Source organism: Anopheles nili, chromosome 3 (assembly GCF_943737925.1).
Source record: "Anopheles nili chromosome 3, idAnoNiliSN_F5_01, whole genome shotgun sequence".
NCBI classification, from domain to species: domain Eukaryota; kingdom Metazoa; phylum Arthropoda; class Insecta; order Diptera; family Culicidae; genus Anopheles; species Anopheles nili.
In genome coordinates, this window is record NC_071292.1 from 39462764 (window position 1) to 39486499 (window position 23736).

The 23736-nt window shown below is 41.0% G+C and overlaps 2 protein-coding genes and 7 pseudogenes across 2 annotated transcripts; 2 read left to right on the forward strand and 7 right to left on the reverse strand.

Annotated features, from left to right (window-relative positions):
• Positions 1–4: 4 nt before the first annotated feature.
• Positions 5–1967, reverse strand: LOC128724236 (nonsense-mediated mRNA decay factor SMG8-like; annotated as a pseudogene).
• A 739-nt stretch (positions 1968–2706) lies between these two features.
• Positions 2707–4556, reverse strand: LOC128724237 (nonsense-mediated mRNA decay factor SMG8-like; annotated as a pseudogene).
• Positions 4557–4961: 405 nt separating this feature from the next.
• On the forward strand, positions 4962–5384 carry LOC128727074 (dual specificity protein phosphatase 14-like; the record flags this gene model as incomplete). Its single annotated transcript, XM_053820941.1, has 1 exon — positions 4962–5384. A coding segment is annotated over one exon (423 nt), but the record flags the coding sequence as incomplete, so codon positions are not given.
• Positions 5385–6858: 1474 nt separating this feature from the next.
• On the reverse strand, positions 6859–8713 carry LOC128724238 (nonsense-mediated mRNA decay factor SMG8-like; annotated as a pseudogene).
• Positions 8714–9038: 325 nt separating this feature from the next.
• Positions 9039–11004, reverse strand: LOC128724240 (nonsense-mediated mRNA decay factor SMG8-like; annotated as a pseudogene).
• Positions 11005–11741: 737 nt separating this feature from the next.
• Positions 11742–13591, reverse strand: LOC128724241 (nonsense-mediated mRNA decay factor SMG8-like; annotated as a pseudogene).
• A 2231-nt stretch (positions 13592–15822) lies between these two features.
• Positions 15823–17623, reverse strand: LOC128724242 (nonsense-mediated mRNA decay factor SMG8-like; annotated as a pseudogene).
• A 411-nt stretch (positions 17624–18034) lies between these two features.
• Positions 18035–18544, forward strand: LOC128724244 (dual specificity protein phosphatase 14-like; the record flags this gene model as incomplete). Its single annotated transcript, XM_053817993.1, has 1 exon — positions 18035–18544. A coding segment is annotated over one exon (510 nt), but the record flags the coding sequence as incomplete, so codon positions are not given.
• Positions 18545–20695: 2151 nt separating this feature from the next.
• LOC128724245 (nonsense-mediated mRNA decay factor SMG8-like) lies at positions 20696–23691 on the reverse strand (annotated as a pseudogene).
• Positions 23692–23736: the final 45 nt, after the last annotated feature.

The window sequence follows — 23736 nt, forward strand, 5'->3', positions numbered from 1 at the left end:
GATCCTAGGCACACCAGTGACCAGAAAGGAAATCTTGGAAGCAGTCCCACCGGACTGGTGGTATGCAGCATACCCGGAAGATACTCGGTAGTAGAAGGTAGCCGGGTTGGCCCGTGTGGCTGTTCAATTTCGGTAGACGAAGATGCACCAGCGATACCGGGTGTTTCCCCTCAGATTGCCTCCTTTCTCTACGTGTTTGTCGGTCATCCATATGAGCGTCATTATTTGCAAGCTCATCTTCATCTCCTACAGATACCAGCCTCATGTTCTAAGCGGTTCGACCAGTACTATCGAAACACATGAGGTTGGAAAAGTTTTTGTTGATAAATTCCGCAGCACGAAAGTCGCTAATTGAAGGCTCGAATATGGGAAACTGTACACGTTCAAGACGGTTGCAGTTGCTACAGCTTTTAGCTATAATTTGAAAAAACTCGTAATTCGCTTGTCGTATTATGTAGGATCAACTGTTTATGCTTCCCTAGCACGCATGGGTTACCGCGCAAACTAAGAAATTCACACTGCTGTTTACCATTTTGCCAAATCGCGTCTCAGTACTCTTTCAGCAAGAAGCAAGTTTAGCGCATCCTGGTATTTTGTTTCGTGGAATGAGGTACCATAGTGTGGTAGTAGCACATCCTTGTACTTGATAATGGCCAACTCCAGCCCATGCTCGCATATTTCACCGAAGAAATGTTCGTCGATGACGACAATATCATGGAAATTCTGCAAATAAGCGGCCTGAAACAAAACGTGCAAGTGTGTTTGAGTTAGCATATTTGTCGCAGTGTCATTTTTAGAACATACTTACATAATCTGTGTCGTAGGCATCGTAGTACGGATCGTTTGGGTGTTCGATAAACAGTTCATTCATCAATTTAAACATCTCAAACCAAGCGCCTGTGGTAGGGAGCTGATAAATGTTACAAAAGTTATGTCGGTAAGACGGATATGAATATAATGCGCAAATATGTTTGAAATAATTAGCACATTAGCATTAGCAATCAACTTACAGCATAATGTGTCCTGATTCTTTGTCTTGATTGGTTATCGCTTTCGTCAAATCCACATTCCAAACCATCGTCGACGTGATCCTGTATCAATCCCAAAATGCTTCTTGCGTTGGGTCCTTGAAAGGAAATTTGTATTTCAAGGGGAAACCAAACAATCATACGGTTTCGACTGCTCCAGGATGACCTGCTCATCTTTTTCAGGTAATATATTCCCATGTTGTTCCGCTGTTGTTTGAACTCGTTGTAGAAACAAACTGCCTGCGTTTTGGTACCGAAAACAGGGACATTGCACTATTGTTCGCAATGATGAATTGATTTCGTAGTGTTTTGTTGGTAAAATCTTCCACTTTCGTTTCAAGTTCTTCAATATCTTCCGCGGCATGCTGCTTGCTGTCACTGTTGAGAAGATTGAACATAAAGAGCAACCCTGGGCTGCAAAGAAGACACTTTTTACCCATGAATGAACCAATCTTTGCTGCTTTCAGCATTCTGGAAAGAAACTTCAGGACATATTTTTCACGAATAATTTTCAACGATTTGAATATGGAAAGATATGACATACCGAACGACATTAAGGATTCTACGAGATGGAACACTTGCAGCGCAAACAAAAACACCCTAGCAAAAAGGGTGCGGATTGTACTATTGAATTCTATGAAGTTCAACGGGGATTCAACGGGTTTTTTCCACTATTATCCGTTCGGTGAGCTCTAACAAATCAATGCTATCAAATGTGGCATCGAAATAAAGAAACACCGGGTTTCCTTCTGTACGAAAGTAAAATTTCACTTTTCCCTTGAAAAAAAATAAACAAACATTAGCAAAAATATTGCTTTCCCGAGTTGTGGTGCCATACGACAGTACATCTATTTCAGGTTCTTCTGCGAGCTATGGATGAACGTTTAACAGATCAAAATCCACCAATTTATTACAATGAGCCTCTTTCGATTTTCCCAACACTCCAACTATTATCATTGTTTTATCGATTTGGAACAACTTCTTCCTGTGTGCAGTAAAGTTAAATTGATAAATGACGCGTCGTACGCAGAAAATGTAGCACTCGCCTTACGTCCACGTTGGAAAATGTAAAACTTTCGAATGGTTTCATTTTGTAAAATAATCCTCGTATGCTTCTTTGTTGTTGAGGTTTTATCACACTACGATACTGGATTCCCCAGCTTCATGGGGATTCCTGTATGGCACCGTAAATAGCAATAATATTCAGTTGCGAGTCAATATTTGTTTATCATGAGGATTGTATGAGGATTGACTTTCTTGCGGTTGCGAATTTTTTCATACGATGCCGCCCAAAATTACGCGTGTTCTAGCCGCACGCTCACATCCCACGGTAACAGAAAATTCGACCCAAACAAAAACCCACTTTGCACATGTTCTGGCAGGCCTGTACTGTATGTGTAGATGGAGCTCGATCCTAGGCACACCAGTGACCAGAAAGGAAATCTTGGAAGCAGTCCCACCGGACTGGTGGTATGCAGCATACCCGGAAGATACTCGGTAGTAGAAGGTAGCCGGGTTGGCCCGTGTGGCTGTTCAATTTCGGTAGACGAAGATGCACCAGCGATACCGGGTGTTTCCCCTCAGATTGCCTCCTTTCTCTACGTGTTTGTCGGTCATCCATTTGAGCGTCATTATTTGCAAGCTCATCTTCATCTCCTACAGATACCAGCCTCATGTTCTAAGCGGTTCGACCAGTACTATCGAAACACATGAGGTTGGAAACGTTTTTGTTGATAAATATCGCAGCACGAAAGTCGCTAATTGAAGGCTCGAATATGGGAAACTGTACACGTTCAAGACGGTTGCAGTTGCTACAACTTTTAGCTATAATTTGAAAAAACTCGTAATTCGCCTGTCGTATTATGTAGGATCAATTGTTTATGCTTCCCTAGCACGCATGGGTTACCGCGCAAACTAAGAAATTCACACTGCTGTTTACCATTTTGCCAAATCGCGTCGCAGTACTCTTTCAGCAAGAAGCAAGTTTAGCGCATCCTGGTATTTTGTTTCGTGGAATGAGGTACCATAGTGTGGTAGTAGCACATCCTTGTACTTGATAATGGCCAACTCCAGCCCATGCTCGCATATTTCACCGAAGAAATGTTCGTCGATGACGACAATATCATGGAAATTCTGCAAATAAGCGGCCTGAAACAAAACGTGCAAGTGTGTTTGAGTTAGCATATTTGTCGCAGTGTCATTTTTAGAACATACTTACATAATCTGTGTCGTAGGCATCGTAGTACGGATCGTTTGGGTGTTCGATAAACAGTTCATTCATCAATTTAAACATCTCAAACCAAGCGCCTGTGGTAGGGAGCTGATAAATGTTACAAAAGTTATGTCGGTAAGACGGATATGAATATAATGCGCAAATATGTTTGAAATAATTAGCACATTAGCATTAGCAATCAACTTACAGCATAATGTGTCCTGATTCTTTGTCTTGATTGGTTATCGCTTTCGTCAAATCCACATTCCAAACCATCGTCGACGTGATCCTGTATCAATCCCAAAATGCTTCTTGCGTTGGGTCCTTGAAAGGAAATTTGTATTTCAAGGGAAAACCAAACAATCATACGGTTTCGACTGCTCCAGGATGACCTGCTCATCTTTTTCAGGTAACATATTCCCATGTTGTTCCGCTGTTGTTTGAACTCGTTGTAGAAACAAACTGCCTGCGTTTTGGTACCGAAAACAGGGACATTGCACTATTGTTCGCAATGATGAATTGATTTCGTAGTGTTTTGTTGGTAAAATCTTCCACTTTCGTTTCAAGTTCTTCAATATCTTCCGCGGCATGCTGCTTGCTGTCACTGTTGAGAAGATTGAACATAAAGAGCAACCCTGGGCTGCAAAGAAGACACTTTTTACCCATGAATGAACCAATCTTTGCTGCTTTCAGCATTCTGGAAAGAAACTTCAGGACATATTTTTCACGAATAATTTTCAACGATTTGAATATGGAAAGATATGACATACCGAACGACATTAAGGATTCTACGAGATGGAACACTTGCAGCGCAAACAAAAACACCCTAGCAAAAAGGGTGCGGATTGTACTATTGAATTCTATGAAGTTCAACGGGGATTCAACGGGTTTTTTCCACTATTATCCGTTCGGTGAGCTCTAACAAATCAATGCTATCAAATGTGGCATCGAAATAAAGAAACACCGGGTTTCCTTCTGTACGAAAGTAAAATTTCACTTTTCCCTTGAAAAAAAATAAACAAACATTAGCAAAAATATTGCTTTCCCGAGTTGTGGTGCCATACGACAGTACATCTATTTCAGGTTCTTCTGCGAGCTATGGATGAACGTTTAACAGATCAAAATCCACCAATTTATTACAATGAGCCTCTTTCGATTTTCCCAACACTCCAACTATTATCATTGTTTTATCGATTTGGAACAACTTCTTCCTGTGTGCAGTAAAGTTAAATTGATAAATGACGCGTCGTACGCAGAAAATGTAGCACTCGCCTTACGTCCACGTTGGAAAATGTAAAACTTTCGAATGGTTTCATTTTGTAAAATAATCCTCGTATGCTTCTTTGTTGTTGAGGTTTTATCACACTACGATACTGGATTCCCCAGCTTCATGGGGATTCCTGTATGGCACCGTAAATAGCAATAATATTCAGTTGCGAGTCAATATTTGTTTATCATCCTTGACCGTCAAAGTGTCAAAAAATATTTTCATATTATACAATGCTCGTCATAGCATGCCATGCTCATCTATCTCTAAAGTAAATAAGGAAGAGAGAACGAAGAGTAGGCACCATTCATTTTGTGTCTGTTGCGAACGATATACGTTGCAATATTTTAAAATGTATTCAGATGTACGGAGATTTTCAAGGCTCCAAAAACTCCTTGATTATAGTGACAAAGACTTCGTGGAAATTATCCCACAGAAGGATGTATTTTCACAAATAGTCGAAAACCTCTACCTCTGCGGTGGAGGTGCCAATGTTGACGTGTTGCAAAAAAAGGGAATAACATTGATAATCAATGTTACAACCGAAGCCGAGTTAGACGATACTGAACTCCCTGCGGAAAACACACGGTATCTAAGGATCCCGGAACTAAATAGGCATGAGACAAATCTGGAACCCTACTTCCATAAAGTAGCCGACATGATCCATCAGGAACGCAAGGCCGGTGGCGCTGCTCTAGTTCATTGCGTAGCAGGAATGAGCCGTTCAGTGACATTGTGCCTGGCGTACCTGATGAAGTACGGCCAGCTAAGCCTAAGGGACGCGTACGATCGCGTCAAGACCGTGCGGGCTCAGGTTGAACCCAACGAGTCTTTTATGTTACAGTTGCTCGGGTTCCAACATAAATTGTTCGGCGATCGATCCACATTCATGGATCTGCCGAACTATTGCGGTTTGGACTATATTTTGATGGACATCCGGAATTCCCGGAAAAACATCGCGCGTCGCTAGATCGGCATTCTTAATTAAATGCTAGATCTGGGGATGGGGTTGGGTGGGTGGTGGGAATGTGGGGATGTGGTTGGGTGGTTGGTGGGAATGTAGGGATGGGGTTGGGTGGGTGTCGGGTTGGGTGGATGGGGTTGCTGGGTGGTGGGGGGGCTGGTGCAAAATAACGGGTAGAAATTTCTGATACTAGGGTGCAGAGGAAGGGGGGGGGGAGGTTGTTGGGCGTTGGGGGGAGGGGGTTGTTGGATGCAATGAGGGACGTATACATGGGGTGACGTTTTTACCCGTTATTTTGCACCAGCTCCCCTTCCACCCAACAACCCCCACCAACCCAACAACCACCATTCACCCAACAACCCCTCCCCACCAACACAAAAAAATAATATACAATATAATATATCTTATAAATAAAAATGAATGTTTGTATATATATATATATATATATGTATATATATATATATATATATATATATATATATATATATATATATATATATATATATATACATATATATATATATACATATATATATATATATATATATATATATATATATATATATATATATATATATATATATATATATATATATATATATATATATATATATTTATATATATAAATAAATATATATACACATAGATATATATGTATATATATATATATATATATATATATATATATATATATATATATATATATATATATATATATATATATATATATATACATTTGTTTATTTATTTATTTATTTATTTATTTATATGTGCCTATGGTCGCGCTTCAATGTGGTTTCTAGTGAACCGATTTGCACCAAACTTGGTACCTTTGGAAGAATACTATCTGGCGCGCTCATGATAAATCGTTGGCCTACGAGACATTCATATTCAACACCGATGGATATTTTCAAGCTAAAGATTATGTTAAGCTCAACACTTTTTGCCGAATGAGGATTGACTTTCTTGCGGTTGCGAATTTTTTCATACGATGCCGCCCAAAATTACGCGTGTTCTAGCCGCACGCTCACATCCCACGGTAACAGAAAATTCGACCCAAACAAAAACCCACTTTGCACATGTTCTGGCAGGCCTGTACTGTATGTGTAGATGGAGCTCGATCCTAGGCACACCAGTGACCAGAAAGGAAATCTTGGAAGCAGTCCCACCGGACTGGTGGTATGCAGCATACCCGGAAGATACTCGGTAGTAGAAGGTAGCCGGGTTGGCCCGTGTGGCTGTTCAATTTCGGTAGACGAAGATGCACCAGCGATACCGGGTGTTTCCCCTCAGATTGCCTCCTTTCTCTACGTGTTTGTCGGTCATCCATATGAGCGTCATTATTTGCAAGCTCATCTTCATCTCCTACAGATACCAGCCTCATGTTCTAAGCGGTTCGACCAGTACTATCGAAACACATGAGGTTGGAAAAGTTTTTGTTGATAAATTCCGCAGCACGAAAGTCGCTAATTGAAGGCTCGAATATGGGAAACTGTACACGTTCAAGACGGTTGCAGTTGCTACAGCTTTTAGCTATAATTTGAAAAAACTCGTAATTCGCTTGTCGTATTATGTAGGATCAACTGTTTATGCTTCCCTAGCACGCATGGGTTACCGCGCAAACTAAGAAATTCACACTGCTGTTTACCATTTTGCCAAATCGCGTCGCAGTACTCTTTCAGCAAGAAGCAAGTTTAGCGCATCCTGGTATTTTGTTTCGTGGAATGAGGTACCATAGTGTGGTAGTAGCACATCCTTGTACTTGATAATGGCCAACTCCAGCCCATGCTCGCATATTTCACCGAAGAAATGTTCGTCGATGACGACAATATCATGGAAATTCTGCAAATAAGCGGCCTGAAACAAAACGTGCAAGTGTGTTTGAGTTAGCATATTTGTCGCAGTGTCATTTTTAGAACATACTTACAAAATCTGTGTCGTAGGCATCGTAGTACGGATCGTTTGGGTGTTCGATAAACAGTTCATTCATCAATTTAAACATCTCAAACCAAGCGCCTGTGGTAGGGAGCTGATAAATGTTACAAAAGTTATGTCGGTAAGACGGATATGAATATAATGCGCAAAAATGTTTGAAATAATTAGCACATTAGCATTAGCAATCAACTTACAGCATAATGTGTCCTGATTCTTTGTCTTGATTGGTTATCGCTTTCGTCAAATCCACATTCCAAACCATCGTCGACGTGATCCTGTATCAATCCCAAAATGCTTCTTGCGTTGGGTCCTTGAAAGGAAATTTGTATTTCAAGGGAAAACCAAACAATCATACGGTTTCGACTGCTCCAGGATGACCTGCTCATCTTTTTCAGGTAACATATTCCCATGTTGTTCCGCTGTTGTTTGAACTCGTTGTAGAAACAAACTGCCTGCGTTTTGGTACCGAAAACAGGGACATTGCACTATTGTTCGCAATGATGAATTGATTTCGTAGTGTTTTGTTGGTAAAATCTTCCACTTTCGTTTCAAGTTCTTCAATATCTTCCGCGGCATGCTGCTTGCTGTCACTGTTGAGAAGATTGAACATAAAGAGCAACCCTGGGCTGCAAAGAAGACACTTTTTACCCATGAATGAACCAATCTTATCTTTGCTGCTTTCAGCATTCTGGAAAGAAACTTCAGAACATATTTTTCACGAATAATTTTCAACGATTTGAATATGGAAAGATATGACATACCGAACGACATTAAGGATTCTACGAGATGGAACACTTGCAGCGCAAACAAAAACACCCTAGCAAAAAGGGTGCGGATTGTACTATTGAATTCTATGAAGTTCAACGGGGATTCAACGGGTTTTTTCCACTATTATCCGTTCGGTGAGCTCTAACAAATCAATGCTATCAAATGTGGCATCGAAATAAAGAAACACCGGGTTTCCTTCTGTACGAAAGTAAAATTTCACTTTTCCCTTGAAAAAAAATAAACAAACATTAGCAAAAATATTGCTTTCCCGAGTTGTGGTGCCATACGACAGTACATCTATTTCAGGTTCTTCTGCGAGCTATGGATGAACGTTTAACAGATCAAAATCCACCAATTTATTACAATGAGCCTCTTTCGATTTTCCCTACACTCCAACTATTATCATTGTTTTATCGATTTGGAACCACTTCTTCCTCTGTGCAGTAAAGTTAAATAGATAAATGACGCGTCGTACGCAGAAAATGTAGCACTCGCCTTACGTCCACGTTGGAAAATGTAAAACTTTCGAATGGTTTCATTTTGTAAAATAATCCTCGTATGCTTCTTTGTTGTTGAGGTTTTATCACACTACGATACTGGATTCCCCAGCTTCATGGGGATTCCTGTATGGCACCGTAAATAGCAATAATATTCAGTTGCGAGTCAATATTTGTTTATCATGAGGATTGGAATGAGGATTGACTTTCTTGCGGTTGCGAATTTTTTCATACGATGCCGCCCAAAATTACGCGTGTTCTAGCCGCACGCTCACATCCCACGGTAACAGAAAATTCGACCCAAACAAAAACCCACTTTGCACATGTTCTGGCTGGCCTGTACTGTATGTGTAGATAGAGCTCGATCCTAGGCACACCAGTGACCAGAAAGGAAATCTTGGAAGCAGTCCCACCGAACTGGTGGTATGCAGCATACCCGGAAGATACTCGGTAGTAGAAGGTAGCCGGGTTGGCCCGTGTGGCTGTTCAATTTCGGTAGACGAAGATGCACCAGCGATACCGGGTGTTTCCCCTCAGATTGCCTCCTTTCTCTACGTGTTTGTCGGTCATCCATTTGAGCGTCATTATTTGCAAGCTCATCTTCATCTCCTACAGATACCAGCCTCATGTTCTAAGCGGTTCGACCAGTACTATCGAAACACATGAGGTTGGAAAAGTTTTTGTTGATAAATTCCGCAGCACGAAAGTCGCTAATTGAAGGCTCGAATATGGGAAACTGTACACGTTCAAGACGGTTGCAGTTGCTACAGCTTTTAGCTATAATTTGAAAAAACTCGTAATTCGCTTGTCGTATTATGTAGGATCAACTGTTTATGCTTCCCTAGCACGCATGGGTTACCGCGCAAACTAAGAAATTCACACTGCTGTTTACCATTTTGCCAAATCGCGTCGCAGTACTCTTTCAGCAAGAAGCAAGTTTAGCGCATCCTGGTATTTTGTTTCGTGGAATGAGGTACCATAGTGTGGTAGTCGCACATCCTTGTACTTGATAATGGCCAACTCCAGCCCATGCTCGCATATTTCACCGAAGAAATGTTCGTCGATGACGACAATATCATGGAAATTCTGCAAATAAGCGGCCTGAAACAAAACGTGCAAGTGTGTTTGAGTTAGCATATTTGTCGCAGTGTCATTTTTAGAACATACTTACATAATCTGTGTCGTAGGCATCGTAGTACGGATCGTTTGGGTGTTCGATAAACAGTTCATTCATCAATTTAAACATCTCAAACCAAGCGCCTGTGGTAGGGAGCTGATAAATGTTACAAAAGTTATGTCGGTAAGACGGATATGAATATAATGCGCAAAAATGTTTGAAATAATTAGCACATTAGCATTAGCAATCAACTTACAGCATAATGTGTCCTGCTTCTTTGTCTTGATTGGTTATCGCTTTCGTCAAATCCACATTCCAAACCATCGTCGACGTGATCCTGTATCAATCCCAAAATGCTTCTTGCGTTGGGTCCTTGAAAGGAAATTTGTATTTCAAGGGGAAACCAAACAATCATACGGTTTCGACTGCTCCAGGATGACCTGCTCATCTTTTTCAGGTAATATATTCCCATGTTGTTCCGCTGTTGTTTGAACTCGTTGTAGAAACAAACTGCCTGCGATTTGGTACCGAAAACAGGGACATTGCACTATTGTTCGCAATGATGAATTGATTTCGTAGTGTTTTGTTGGTAAAATCTTCCACTTTCGTTTCAAGTTCTTCAATATCTTCCGCGGCATGCTGCTTGCTGTCACTGTTGAGAAGATTGAACATAAAGAGCAATCCTGGGCTGCAAAGAAGACACTTTTTACCCATGAATGAACCAATCTTTGCTGCTTTCAGCATTCTGGAAAGAAACTTCAGGACATATTTTTCACGAATAATTTTCAACGATTTGAATATGGAAAGATATGACATGCCGAACGACATTAAGGATTCTACGAGATGGAACACTTGCAGCGCAAACAAAAACACCCTAGCAAAAAGGGTGCGGATTGTACTATTGAATTCTATGAAGTTCAACGGGGATTCAACGGGTTTTTTCCACTATTATCCGTTCGGTGAGCTCTAACAAATCAATGCTATCAAATGTGGCATCGAAATAAAGAAACACCGGGTTTCCTTCTGTACGAAAGTAAAATTTCACTTTTCCCTTGAAAAAAAATAAACAAACATTAGCAAAAATATTGCTTTCCCGAGTTGTGGTGCCATACGACAGTACATCTATTTCAGGTTCTTCTGCGAGCTATGGATGAACGTTTAACAGATCAAAATCCACCAATTTATTACAATGAGCCTCTTTCGATTTTCCCAACACTCCAACTATTATCATTTTTTTATCGATTTGGAACCACTTCTTCCTCTGTGCAGTAAAGTTAAATAGATAAATGACGCGTCGTACGCAGAAAATGTAGCACTCGCCTTACGTCCACGTTGGAAAATGTAAAACTTTCGAATGGTTTCATTTTGTAAAATAATCCTCGTATGCTTCTTTGTTGTTGAGGTTTTATCACACTACGATACTGGATTCCCCAGCTTCATGGGGATTCCTGTATGGCACCGTAAATAGCAATAATATTCAGTTGCGAGTCAATATTTGTTTATCATGAGGATTGGAATGAGGATTGACTTTCTTGCGGTTGCGAATTTTTTCATACGATGCCGCCCAAAATTACGCGTGTTCTAGCCGCACGCTCACATCCCACGGTAACAGAAAATTCGACCCAAACAAAAACCCACTTTGCACATGTTCTGGCAGGCCTGTACTGTATGTGTAGATGGAGCTCGATCCTAGGCACACCAGTGACCAGAAAGGAAATCTTGGAAGCAGTCCCACCGGACTGGTGGTATGCAGCATACCCGGAAGATACTCGGTAGTAGAAGGTAGCCGGGTTGGCCCGTGTGGCTGTTCAATTTCGGTAGACGAAGATGCACCAGCGATACCGGGTGTTTCCCCTCAGATTGCCTCCTTTCTCTACGTGTTTGTCGGTCATCCATTTGAGCGTCATTATTTGCAAGCTCATCTTCATCTCCTACAGATACCAGCCTCATGTTCTAAGCGGTTCGACCAGTACTATCGAAACACATGAGGTTGGAAACGTTTTTGTTGATAAATACCGCAGCACGAAAGTCGCTAATTGAAGGCTCGAATATGGGAAACTGTACACGTTCAAGACGGTTGCAGTTGCTACAGCTTTTAGCTATAATTTGAAAAAACTCGTAATTCGCTTGTCGTATTATGTAGGATCAACTGTTTATGCTTCCCTAGCACGCATGGGTTACCGCGCAAACTAAGAAATTCACACTGCTGTTTACCATTTTGCCAAATCGCGTCGCAGTACTCTTTCAGCAAGAAGCAAGTTTAGCGCATCCTGGTATTTTGTTTCGTGGAATGAGGTACCATAGTGTGGTAGTAGCACATCCTTGTACTTGATAATGGCCAACTCCAGCCCATGCTCGCATATTTCACCGAAGAAATGTTCGTCGATGACGACAATATCATGGAAATTCTGCAAATAAGCGGCCTGAAACAAAACGTGCAAGTGTGTTTGAGTTAGCATATTTGTCGCAGTGTCATTTTTAGAACATACTTACATAATCTGTGTCGTAGGCATCGTAGTACGGATCGTTTGGGTGTTCGATAAACAGTTCATTCATCAATTTAAACATCTCAAACCAAGCGCCTGTGGTAGGGAGCTGATAAATGTTACAAAAGTTATGTCGGTAAGACGGATATGAATATAATGCGCAAATATGTTTGAAATAATTAGCACATTAGCATTAGCAATCAACTTACAGCATAATGTGTCCTGATTCTTTGTCTTGATTGGTTATCGCTTTCGTCAAATCCACATTCCAAACCATCGTCGACGTGATCCTGTATCAATCCCAAAATGCTTCTTGCGTTGGGTCCTTGAAAGGAAATTTGTATTTCAAGGGAAAACCAAACAATCATACGGTTTCGACTGCTCCAGGATGACCTGCTCATCTTTTTCAGGTAACATATTCCCATGTTGTTCCGCTGTTGTTTGAACTCGTTGTAGAAACAAACTGCCTGCGTTTTGGTACCGAAAACAGGGACATTGCACTATTGTTCTCAATGATGAATTGATTTCGTAGTGTTTTGTTGGTAAAATCTTCCACTTTCGTTTCAAGTTCTTCAATATCTTCCGCGGCATGCTGCTTGCTGTCACTGTTGAGAAGATTGAACATAAAGAGCAACCCTGGGCTGCAAAGAAGACACTTTTTACCCATGAATGAACCAATCTTTGCTGCTTTCAGCATTCTGGAAAGAAACTTCAGGACATAGTTTTCACGAATAATTTTCAACGATTTGAATATGGAAAGATATGACATGCCGAACGACATTACGGATTCTACGAGATGGAACACTTGCAGCGCAAACAAAAACACCCTAGCAAAAAGGGTGCGGATTGTACTATTGAATTCTATGAAGTTCAACGGGGATTCAACGGGTTTTTTCCACTATTATCCGTTCGGTGAGCTCTAACAAATCAATGCTATCAATTGTGGCATCGAAATAAAGAAACACCGGGTTTCCTTCTGTACGAAAGTAAAATTTCACTTTTCCCTTGAAAAAAAATAAACAAACATTAGCAAAAATATTGCTTTCCCGAGTTGTGGTGCCATACGACAGTACATCTATTTTAGGTTCTTCTGCGAGCTATGGATGAACGTTTAACAGATCAAAATCCACCAATTTATTACAATGAGCCTCTTTCGATTTTCCCAACACTCCAACTATTATCATTGTTTTATCGATTTGGAACAACTTCTTCCTGTGTGCAGTAAAGTTAAATAGATAAATGACGCGTCGTACGCAGAAAATGTAGCACTCGCCTTACGTCCACGTTGGAAAATGTAAAACTTTCGAATGGTTTCATTTTGTAAAATAATCCTCGTATGCTTCTTTGTTGTTGAGGTTTTATCACACTACGATACTGGATTCCCCAGCTTCATGGGGATTCCTGTATGGCACCGTAAATAGCAATAATATTCAGTTGCGAGTCAATATTTGTTTATCATCCTTGACCGTCAAAGTGTCAAAAAATATTTTCATATTATACAATGCTCGTCATAGCATGCCATGCTCATCTATCTCTAAAGTAAATAAGGAAGAGAGAACGAAGAGTAGGCACCATTCATTTTGTGTCTGTTGCGAACGATATACGTTGCAATATTTTAAAATGTATTCAGATGTACGGAGATTTTCAAGGCTCCAAAAACTCCTTGATTATAGTGACAAAGACTTCGTGGAAATTATCCCACAGAAGGATGTATTTTCACAAATAGTCGAAAACCTCTACCTCTGCAGTGGAGGTGCCAATGTTGACGTGTTGCAAAAAAAGGGAATAACATTGATAATCAATGTTACAACCGAAGCCGAGTTAGACGATACTGAACTCCCTGCGGAAAACACACGGTATCTAAGGATCCCGGAACTAAATAGGCATGAGACAAATCTGGAACCCTACTTCCATAAAGTAGCCGACATGATCCATCAGGAACGCAAGGCCGGTGGCGCTGCTCTAGTTCATTGCGTAACAGGAATGAGCCGTTCAGTGACATTGTGCCTGGCGTACCTGATGAAGTACGGCCAGCTAAGCCTAAGGGACGCGTACGATCGCGTCAAGACCGTGCGGGCTCAGGTTGAACCCAACGAGTCTTTTATGTTACAGTTGCTCGGGTTCCAACATAAATTGTTCGGCGATCGATCCACATTCATGGATCTGCCGAACTATTGCGGTTTGGACTATATTTTGATGGAGATCCGGAATTCCCGGAAAAACATCGCGCGTCGCTAGATCGGCATTCTTAATTAAATGCTAGATCTGGGGATGGGGTTGGGTAGGTGGTGGGAATGTGGGGATGTGGTTGGGTGGTTGGTGGGAATGTAGGGATGGGGTTGGGTGGGTGTCGGGTTGGGTGGATGGGGTTGCTGGGTGGTGGGGGGGCTGGTGCAAAATAACGGGTAGAAATTTCTGATACTAGGGTGCAGAGGAAGGGGGGGGGAGGTTGTTGGGTGTGGGGGAGAGGGTTGTTGGGCGTTGGGGGGAGGGGGTTGTTGGATGCAATGAGGGACGTATACATGGGGTGACGTTTTTACCCGTTATTTTGCACCAGCCCCCCTTCCACCCAACAACCCCCACCAACCCAACAACCACCATTCACCCAACAACCCCTCCCCACCAACACAAAAAAATAATATACAATATAATATATCTTATAAATAAAAATGAATGTTTGTATATATATATATATATATATATATATATATATATATATATATATATATATATATATATATATATATATATATATATATATATATATATATATATATATATATATAAATAAATATATATATACACATAGATATATATATATATATATATATATATATATATATATATATATATATATATATATATATATATATATATATATATATATATATATATATATATAAATTTGTTTATTTATTTATTTATTTATATGTGCCTATGGTCGCGCTTCAATGTGGTTTCTAGTGAACCGATTTGCACCAAACTTGGTACCTTTGGAAGAATACTATCTGGCGCGCTCATGATAAATCGTTGGCCTACGAGACATTCATATTCAACACCGATGGATATTTTCAAGCTAAAGATTATGTTAAGCTCAACACTTTTTGCCGAATGAGGATTGACTTTCTTGCGGTTGCGAATTTTTTCATACGATGCCGCCCAAAATTACGCGTGTTCTAGCCGCACGCTCACATCCCACGGTAACAGAAAATTCGACCCAAACAAAAACCCACTTTGCACATGTTCTGGCTGGCCTGTACTGTATGTGTAGATAGAGCTCGATCCTAGGCACACCAGTGACCAGAAAGGAAATCTTGGAAGCAGTCCCACCGAACTGGTGGTATGCAGCATACCCGGAAGATACTCGGTAGTAGAAGGTAGCCGGGTTGGCCCGTGTGGCTGTTCAATTTCGGTAGACGAAGATGCACCAGCGATACCGGGTGTTTCCCCTCAGATTGCCTCCTTTCTCTACGTGTTTGTCGGTCATCCATTTGAGCGTCATTATTTGCAAGCTCATCTTCATCTCCTACAGATACCAGCCTCATGTTCTAAGCGGTTCGACCAGTACTATCGAAACACATGAGGTTGGAAACGTTTTTGTTGATACATTCCGCAGCACGAAAGTCGCTAATTGAAGGCTCGAATATGGGAAACTGTACACGTTCAAGACGGTTGCAGTTGCTACAGCTTTTAGCTATAATTTGAAAAAACTCGTAATTCGCTTGTCGTATTATGTAGGATCAACTGTTTATGCTTCCCTAGCACGCATGGGTTACCGCGCAAACTAAGAAATTCACACTGCTGTTTACCATTTTGCCAAATCGCGTCTCAGTACTCTTTCAGCAAGAAGCAAGTTTAGCGCATCCTGGTATTTTGTTTCGTGGAATGAGGTACCATAGTGTGGTAGTAGCACATCCTTGTACTTGATAATGGCCAACTCCAGCCCATGAAATTCTGCAAATAAGCGGCCTGAAACAAAACGTGCAAGTGTGTTTGAGTTAGCATATTTGTCGCAGTGTCATTTTTAGAACATACTTACAAAATCTGTGTCGTAGGCATCGTAGTACGGATCGTTTGGGTGTTCGATAAACAGTTCATTCATCAATTTAAACATCTCAAACCAAGCGCCTGTGGTAGGGAGCTGATAAATGTTTCAAAAGTTATGTCGGTAAGACGGATATGAATATAATGCGCAAAAATGTTTGAAATAATTAGCACATTAGCATTAGCAATCAACTTACAGCATAATGTGTCCTGATTCTTTGTCTTGATTGGTTATCGCTTTCGTCAAATCCACATTCCAAACCATCGTCGACGTGATCCTGTATCAATCCCAAAATGCTTCTTGCGTTGGGTCCTTGAAAGGAAATTTGTATTTCAAGGGAAAACCAAACAATCATACGGTTTCGACTGCTCCAGGATGACCTGCTCATCTTTTTCAGGTAACATATTCCCATGTTGTTCCGCTGTTGTTTGAACTCGTTGTAGAAACAAACTGCCTGCGTTTTGGTACCGAAAACAGGGACATTGCACTATTGTTCGCAATGATGAATTGATTTCGTAGTGTTTTGTTGGTAAAATCTTCCACTTTCGTTTCAAGTTCTTCAATATCTTCCGCGGCATGCTGCTTGCTGTCACTGTTGAGAAGATTGAACATAAAGAGCAACCCTGGGCTGCAAAGAAGACACTTTTTACCCATGAATGAACCAATCTTTGCTGCTTTCAGCATTCTGGAAAGAAACTTCAGGACATAGTTTTCACGAATAATTTTCAACGATTTGAATATGGAAAGATATGACATACCGAACGACATTAAGGATTCTACGAGATGGAACACTTGCAGCGCAAACAAAAACACCCTAGCAAAAAGGGTGCGGATTGTACTATTGAATTCTATGAAGTTCAACGGGGATTCAACGGGGTTTTTCCACTATTATCCGTTCGGTGAGCTCTAACAAATCAATGCTATCAATTGTGGCATCGAAATAAAGAAACACCGGGTTTCCTTCTGTACGAAAGTAAAATTTCACTTTTCCCTTGAAAAAAAATAAACAAACATTAGCAAAAATATTGCTTTCCCGAGTTGTGGTGCCATACGACAGTACATCTATTTCAGGTTCTTCTGCGAGCTATGGATGAACGTTTAACAGATCAAAATCCACCAATTTATTACAATGAGCCTCTTTCGATTTTCCCAACACTCCAACTATTATCATAGTTTTATCGATTTGGAACAACTTCTTCCTGTGTGCAGTAAAGTTAAATAGATAAATGACGCGTCGTACGCAGAAAATGTAGCACTCGCCTTACGTCCACGTTGGAAAATGTAAAACTTTCGAATGGTTTCATTTTGTAAAATAATCCTCGTATGCTTCTTTGTTGTTGAGGTTTTATCACACTACGATACTGGATTCCCCAGCTTCATGGGGATTCCTGTATGGCACCGTAAATAGCAATAATATTCAGTTGCGAGTCAATATTTGTTTATCATCCTTGACCGTCAAAGTGTCAAAAAATATTTTCATATTATACAATGCTCGTCATAGCATGCCATGCTCATCTATCTCTAAAGTAAATAAGGAAGAGAGAACGAAGAGTAGGCACCATTCATTTTGTGTCTGTTGCGAACGATATACGTTGCAATATTTTAAAATGTATTCAGATGTACGGAGATTTTCAAGGCTCCAAAAACTCCTTGATTATAGTGACAAAGACTTCGTGGAAATTATCCCACAGAAGGATGTATTTTCACAAATAGTCGAAAACCTCTACCTCTGCGGTGGAGGTGCCAATGTTGACGTGTTGCAAAAAAAGGGAATAACATTGATAATCAATGTTACAACCGAAGCCGAGTTAGACGATACTGAACTCCCTGCGGAAAACACACGGTATCTAAGGATCCCGGAACTAAATAGGCATGAGACAAATCTGGAACCCTACTTCCATAAAGTAGCCGACATGATCCATCAGGAACGCAAGGCCGGTGGCGCTGCTCTAGTTCATTGCGTAGCAGGCATGAGCCGTTCAGTGACATTGTGCCTGGCGTACCTGATGAAGTACGGCCAGCTAAGCCTAAGGGACGCGTACGATCGCGTCAAGACCGTGCGGGCTCAGGTTGAACCCAACGAGTCTTTTATGTTACAGTTGCTCGGGTTCCAACATAAATTGTTCGGCGATCGATCCACATTCATGGATCTGCCGAACTATTACGGTTTGGACTATATTTTGATGGAGATCCGGAATTCCCGGAAAAACATCGCGCGTCGCTAGATCGGCATTCTTAATTAAATGCTAGATCTGGGGATGGGGTTGGGTAGGTGGTGGGAATGTGGGGATGTGGTTGGGTGGTTGGTGGGAATGTAGGGATGGGGTTGGGTGGGTGTCGGGTTGGGTGGATGGGGTTGCTGGGTGGTGGGGGGGGCTGGTGCAAAATAACGGGTAGAAATTTCTGATACTAGGGTGCAGAGGAAGGGGGGGGGGGGGAGGTTGTTGGGTGTGGGGGAGAGGGTTGTTGGGCGTTGGGGGGAGGGGGTTGTTGGATGCAATGAGGGACGTATACATGGGGTGACGTTTTTACCCGTTATTTTGCACCAGCCCCCCTTCCACCCAACAACCCCCACCAACCCAACAACCACCATTCACCCAACAACCCCTCCCCACCAACACAAAAAAATAATATACAATATAATATATCTTATAAATAAAAATGAATGTTTGTATATATATATATATATATATATATATATATATATATATATATATATATATATATATATATATATATATATATATATAAATAAATATATATACACATAGATATATATATATATATATATATATATATATATATATATATATATATATATATATATATATATATATATAAATTTGTTTATTTATTTATTTATTTATATGTGCCTATGGTCGCGCTTCAATGTGGTTTCTAGTGAACCGATTTGCACCAAACTTGGTACCTTTGGAAGAATACTATCTGGCGCGCTCATGATAAATCGTTGGCCTACGAGACATTCATATTCAACACCGATGGATATTTTCAAGCTAAAGATTATGTTAAGCTCAACACTTTTTGCCGAATGAGGATTGACTTTCTTGCGGTTGCGAATTTTTTCATACGATGCCGCCCAAAATTACGCGTGTTCTAGCCGCACGCTCACATCCCACGGTAACAGAAAATTCGACCCAAACAAAAACCCACTTTGCACATGTTCTGGCAGGCCTGTACTGTATGTGTAGATGGAGCTCGATCCTAGGCACACCAGTGACCAGAAAGGAAATCTTGGAAGCAGTCCCACCGGACTGGTGGTATGCAGCATACCCGGAAGATACTCGGTAGTAGAAGGTAGCCGGGTTGGCCCGTGTGGCTGTTCAATTTCGGTAGACGAAGATGCACCAGCGATACCGGGTGTTTCCCCTCAGATTGCCTCCTTTCTCTACGTGTTTGTCGGTCATCCATTTGAGCGTCATTATTTGCAAGCTCATCTTCATCTCCTACAGATACCAGCCTCATGTTCTAAGCGGTTCGACCAGTACTATCGAAACACATGAGGTTGGAAACGTTTTTGTTGATACATTCCGCAGCACGAAGGTCGCTAATTGAAGGCTCGAATATGGGAAACTGTACACGTTCAAGACGGTTGCAGTTGCTACAGCTTTTAGCTATAATTTGAAAAAACTCGTAATTCGCTTGTCGTATTATGTAGGATCAACTGTTTATGCTTCCCTAGCACGCATGGGTTACCGCGCAAACTAAGAAATTCACACTGCTGTTTACCATTTTGCCAAATCGCGTCTCAGTACTCTTTCAGCAAGAAGCAAGTTTAGCGCATCCTGGTATTTTGTTTCGTGGAATGAGGTACCATAGTGTGGTAGTAGCACATCCTTGTACTTGATAATGGCCAACTCCAGCCCATGAACTTCTGCAAATAAGCGGCCTGAAACAAAACGTGCAAGTGTGTTTGAGTTAGCATATTTGTCGCAGTGTCATTTTTAGAACATACTTACAAAATCTGTGTCGTAGGCATCGTAGTACGGATCGTTTGGGTGTTCGATAAACAGTTCATTCATCAATTTAAACATCTCAAACCAAGCGCCTGTGGTAGGGAGCTGATAAATGTTTCAAAAGTTATGTCGGTAAGACGGATATGAATATAATGCGCAAAAATGTTTGAAATAATTAGCACATTAGCATTAGCAATCAACTTACAGCATAATGTGTCCTGATTCTTTGTCTTGATTGGTTATCGCTTTCGTCAAATCCACATTCCAAACCATCGTCGACGTGATCCTGTATCAATCCCAAAATGCTTCTTGCGTTGGGTCCTTGAAAGGAAATTTGTATTTCAAGGGAAAACCAAACAATCATACGGTTTCGACTGCTCCAGGATGACCTGCTCATCTTTTTCAGGTAACATATTCCCATGTTGTTCCGCTGTTGTTTGAACTCGTTGTAGAAACAAACTGCCTGCGTTTTGGTACCGAAAACAGGGACATTGCACTATTGTTCTCAATGATGAATTGATTTCGTAGTGTTTTGTTGGTAAAATCTTCCACTTTCGTTTCAAGTTCTTCAATATCTTCCGCGGCATGCTGCTTGCTGTCACTGTTGAGAAGATTGAACATAAAGAGCAACCCTGGGCTGCAAAGAAGACACTTTTTACCCATGAATGAACCAATCTTTGCTGCTTTCAGCATTCTGGAAAGAAACTTCAGGACATAGTTTTCACGAATAATTTTCAACGATTTGAATATGGAAAGATATGACATGCCGAACGACATTACGGATTCTACGAGATGGAACACTTGCAGCGCAAACAAAAACACCCTAGCAAAAAGGGTGCGGATTGTACTATTGAATTCTATGAAGTTCAACGGGGATTCAACGGGTTTTTTCCACTATTATCCGTTCGGTGAGCTCTAACAAATCAATGCTATCAAATGTGGCATCGAAATAAAGAAACACCGGGTTTCCTTCTGTACGAAAGTAAAATTTCACTTTTCCCTTGAAAAAAAATAAACAAACATTAGCAAAAATATTGCTTTCCCGAGTTGTGGTGCCATACGACAGTACATCTATTTCAGGTTCTTCTGCGAGCTATGGATGAACGTTTAACAGATCAAAATCCACCAATTTATTACAATGAGCCTCTTTCGATTTTCCCAACACTCCAACTATTATCATTGTTTTATCGATTTGGAACAACTTCTTCCTGTGTGCAGTAAAGTTAAATAGATAAATGACGCGTCGTACGCAGAAAATGTAGCACTCGCCTTACGTCCACGTTGGAAAATGTAAAACTTTCGAATGGTTTCATTTTGTAAAATAATCCTCGTATGCTTCTTTGTTGTTGAGGTTTTATCACACTACGATACTGGATTCCCCAGCTTCATGGGGATTCCTGTATGGCACCGTAAATAGCAATATTATTCAGTTGCGAGTCAATATTTGTTTATCATCCTTGACCGTCAAAGTGTCAAAAAATATTTTCATATTATACAATGCTCGTCATAGCATGCCATGCTCATCTATCTCTAAAGTAAATAAGGAAGAGAGAACGAAGAGTAGGCACCATTCATTTTGTGTCTGTTGCGAACGATATACGTTGCAATATTTTAAAATGTATTCAGATGTACGGAGATTTTCAAGGCTCCAAAAACTCCTTGATTATAGTGACAAAGACTTCGTGGAAATTATCCCACAGAAGGATGTATTTTCACAAATAGTCGAAAACCTCTACCTCTGCGGTGGAGGTGCCAATGTTGACGTGTTGCAAAAAAAGGGAATAACATTGATAATCAATGTTACAACCGAAGCCGAGTTAGACGATACTGAACTCCCTGCGGAAAACACACGGTATCTAAGGATCCCGGAACTAAATAGGCATGAGACAAATCTGGAACCCTACTTCCATAAAGTAGCCGACATGATCCATCAGGAACGCAAGGCCGGTGGCGCTGCTCTAGTTCATTGCGTAGCAGGAATGAGCCGTTCAGTGACATTGTGCCTGGCGTACCTGATGAAGTACGGCCAGCTAAGCCTAAGGGACGCGTACGATCGCGTCAAGACCGTGCGGGCTCAGGTTGAACCCAACGAGTCTTTTATGTTACAGTTGCTCGGGTTCCAACATAAATTGTTCGGCGATCGATCCACATTCATGGATCTGCCGAACTATTGCGGTTTGGACTATATTTTGATGGAGATCCGGAATTCCCGGAAAAACATCGCGTCGGTAGATCGGCATTCTTAATTAAATGCTAGATCTGGGGATGGGGTTGGGTAGGTGGTGGGAATGTGGGGATGTGGTTGGGTGGTTGGTGGGAATGTAGGGATGGGGTTGGGTGGGTGTCGGGTTGGGTGGATGGGGTTGCTGGGTGGTGGGGGGGCTGGTGCAAAATAACGGGTAGAAATTTCTGATACTAGGGTGCAGAGGAAGGGGGGGGGAGGTTGTTGGGTGTGGGGGAGAGGGTTGTTGGGCGTTGGGGGGAGGGGGTTGTTGGATGCAATGAGGGACGTATACATGGGGTGACGTTTTTACCCGTTATTTTGCACCAGCCCCCCTTCCACCCAACAACCCCCACCAACCCAACAACCACCATTCACCCAACAACCCCTCCCCACCAACACAAAAAAATAATATACAATATAATATATCTTATAAATAAAAATGAATGTTTGTATATATAGATATATATATATATATATATATATATATATATATATATATATATATATATATATATATATATATATATAAATATATATATATATATATATATATATATATATATATATATATATAAATTTGTTTATTTATTTATTTATTTATATGTGCCTATGGTCGCGCTTCAATGTGGTTTCTAGTGAACCGATTTGCACCAAACTTGGTACCTTTGGAAGAATACTATCTGGCGCGCTCATGATAAATCGTTGGCCTACGAGACATTCATATTCAACACCGATGGATATTTTCAAGCTAAAGATTATGTTAAGCTCAACACTTTTTGCCGAATGAGGATTGACTTTCTTGCGGTTGCGAATTTTTTCATACGATGCCGCCCAAAATTACGCGTGTTCTAGCCGCACGCTCACATCCCACGGTAACAGAAAATTCGACCCAAACAAAAACCCACTTTGCACATGTTCTGGCAGGCCTGTACTGTATGTGTAGATGGAGCTCGATCCTAGGCACACCAGTGATCAGAAAGGAAATCTTGGAAGCAGTCCCACCGGACTGGTGGTATGCAGCATACCCGGAAGATACTCGGTAGTAGAAGGTAGCCGGGTTGGCCCGTGTGGCTGTTCAATTTCGGTAGACGAAGATGCACCAGCGATACCTGGTGTTTCCCCTCAGATTGCCTCCTTTCTCTACGTGTTTGTCGGTCATCCATTTGAGCGTCATTATTTGCAAGCTCATCTTCATCTCCTACAGATACCAGCCTCATGT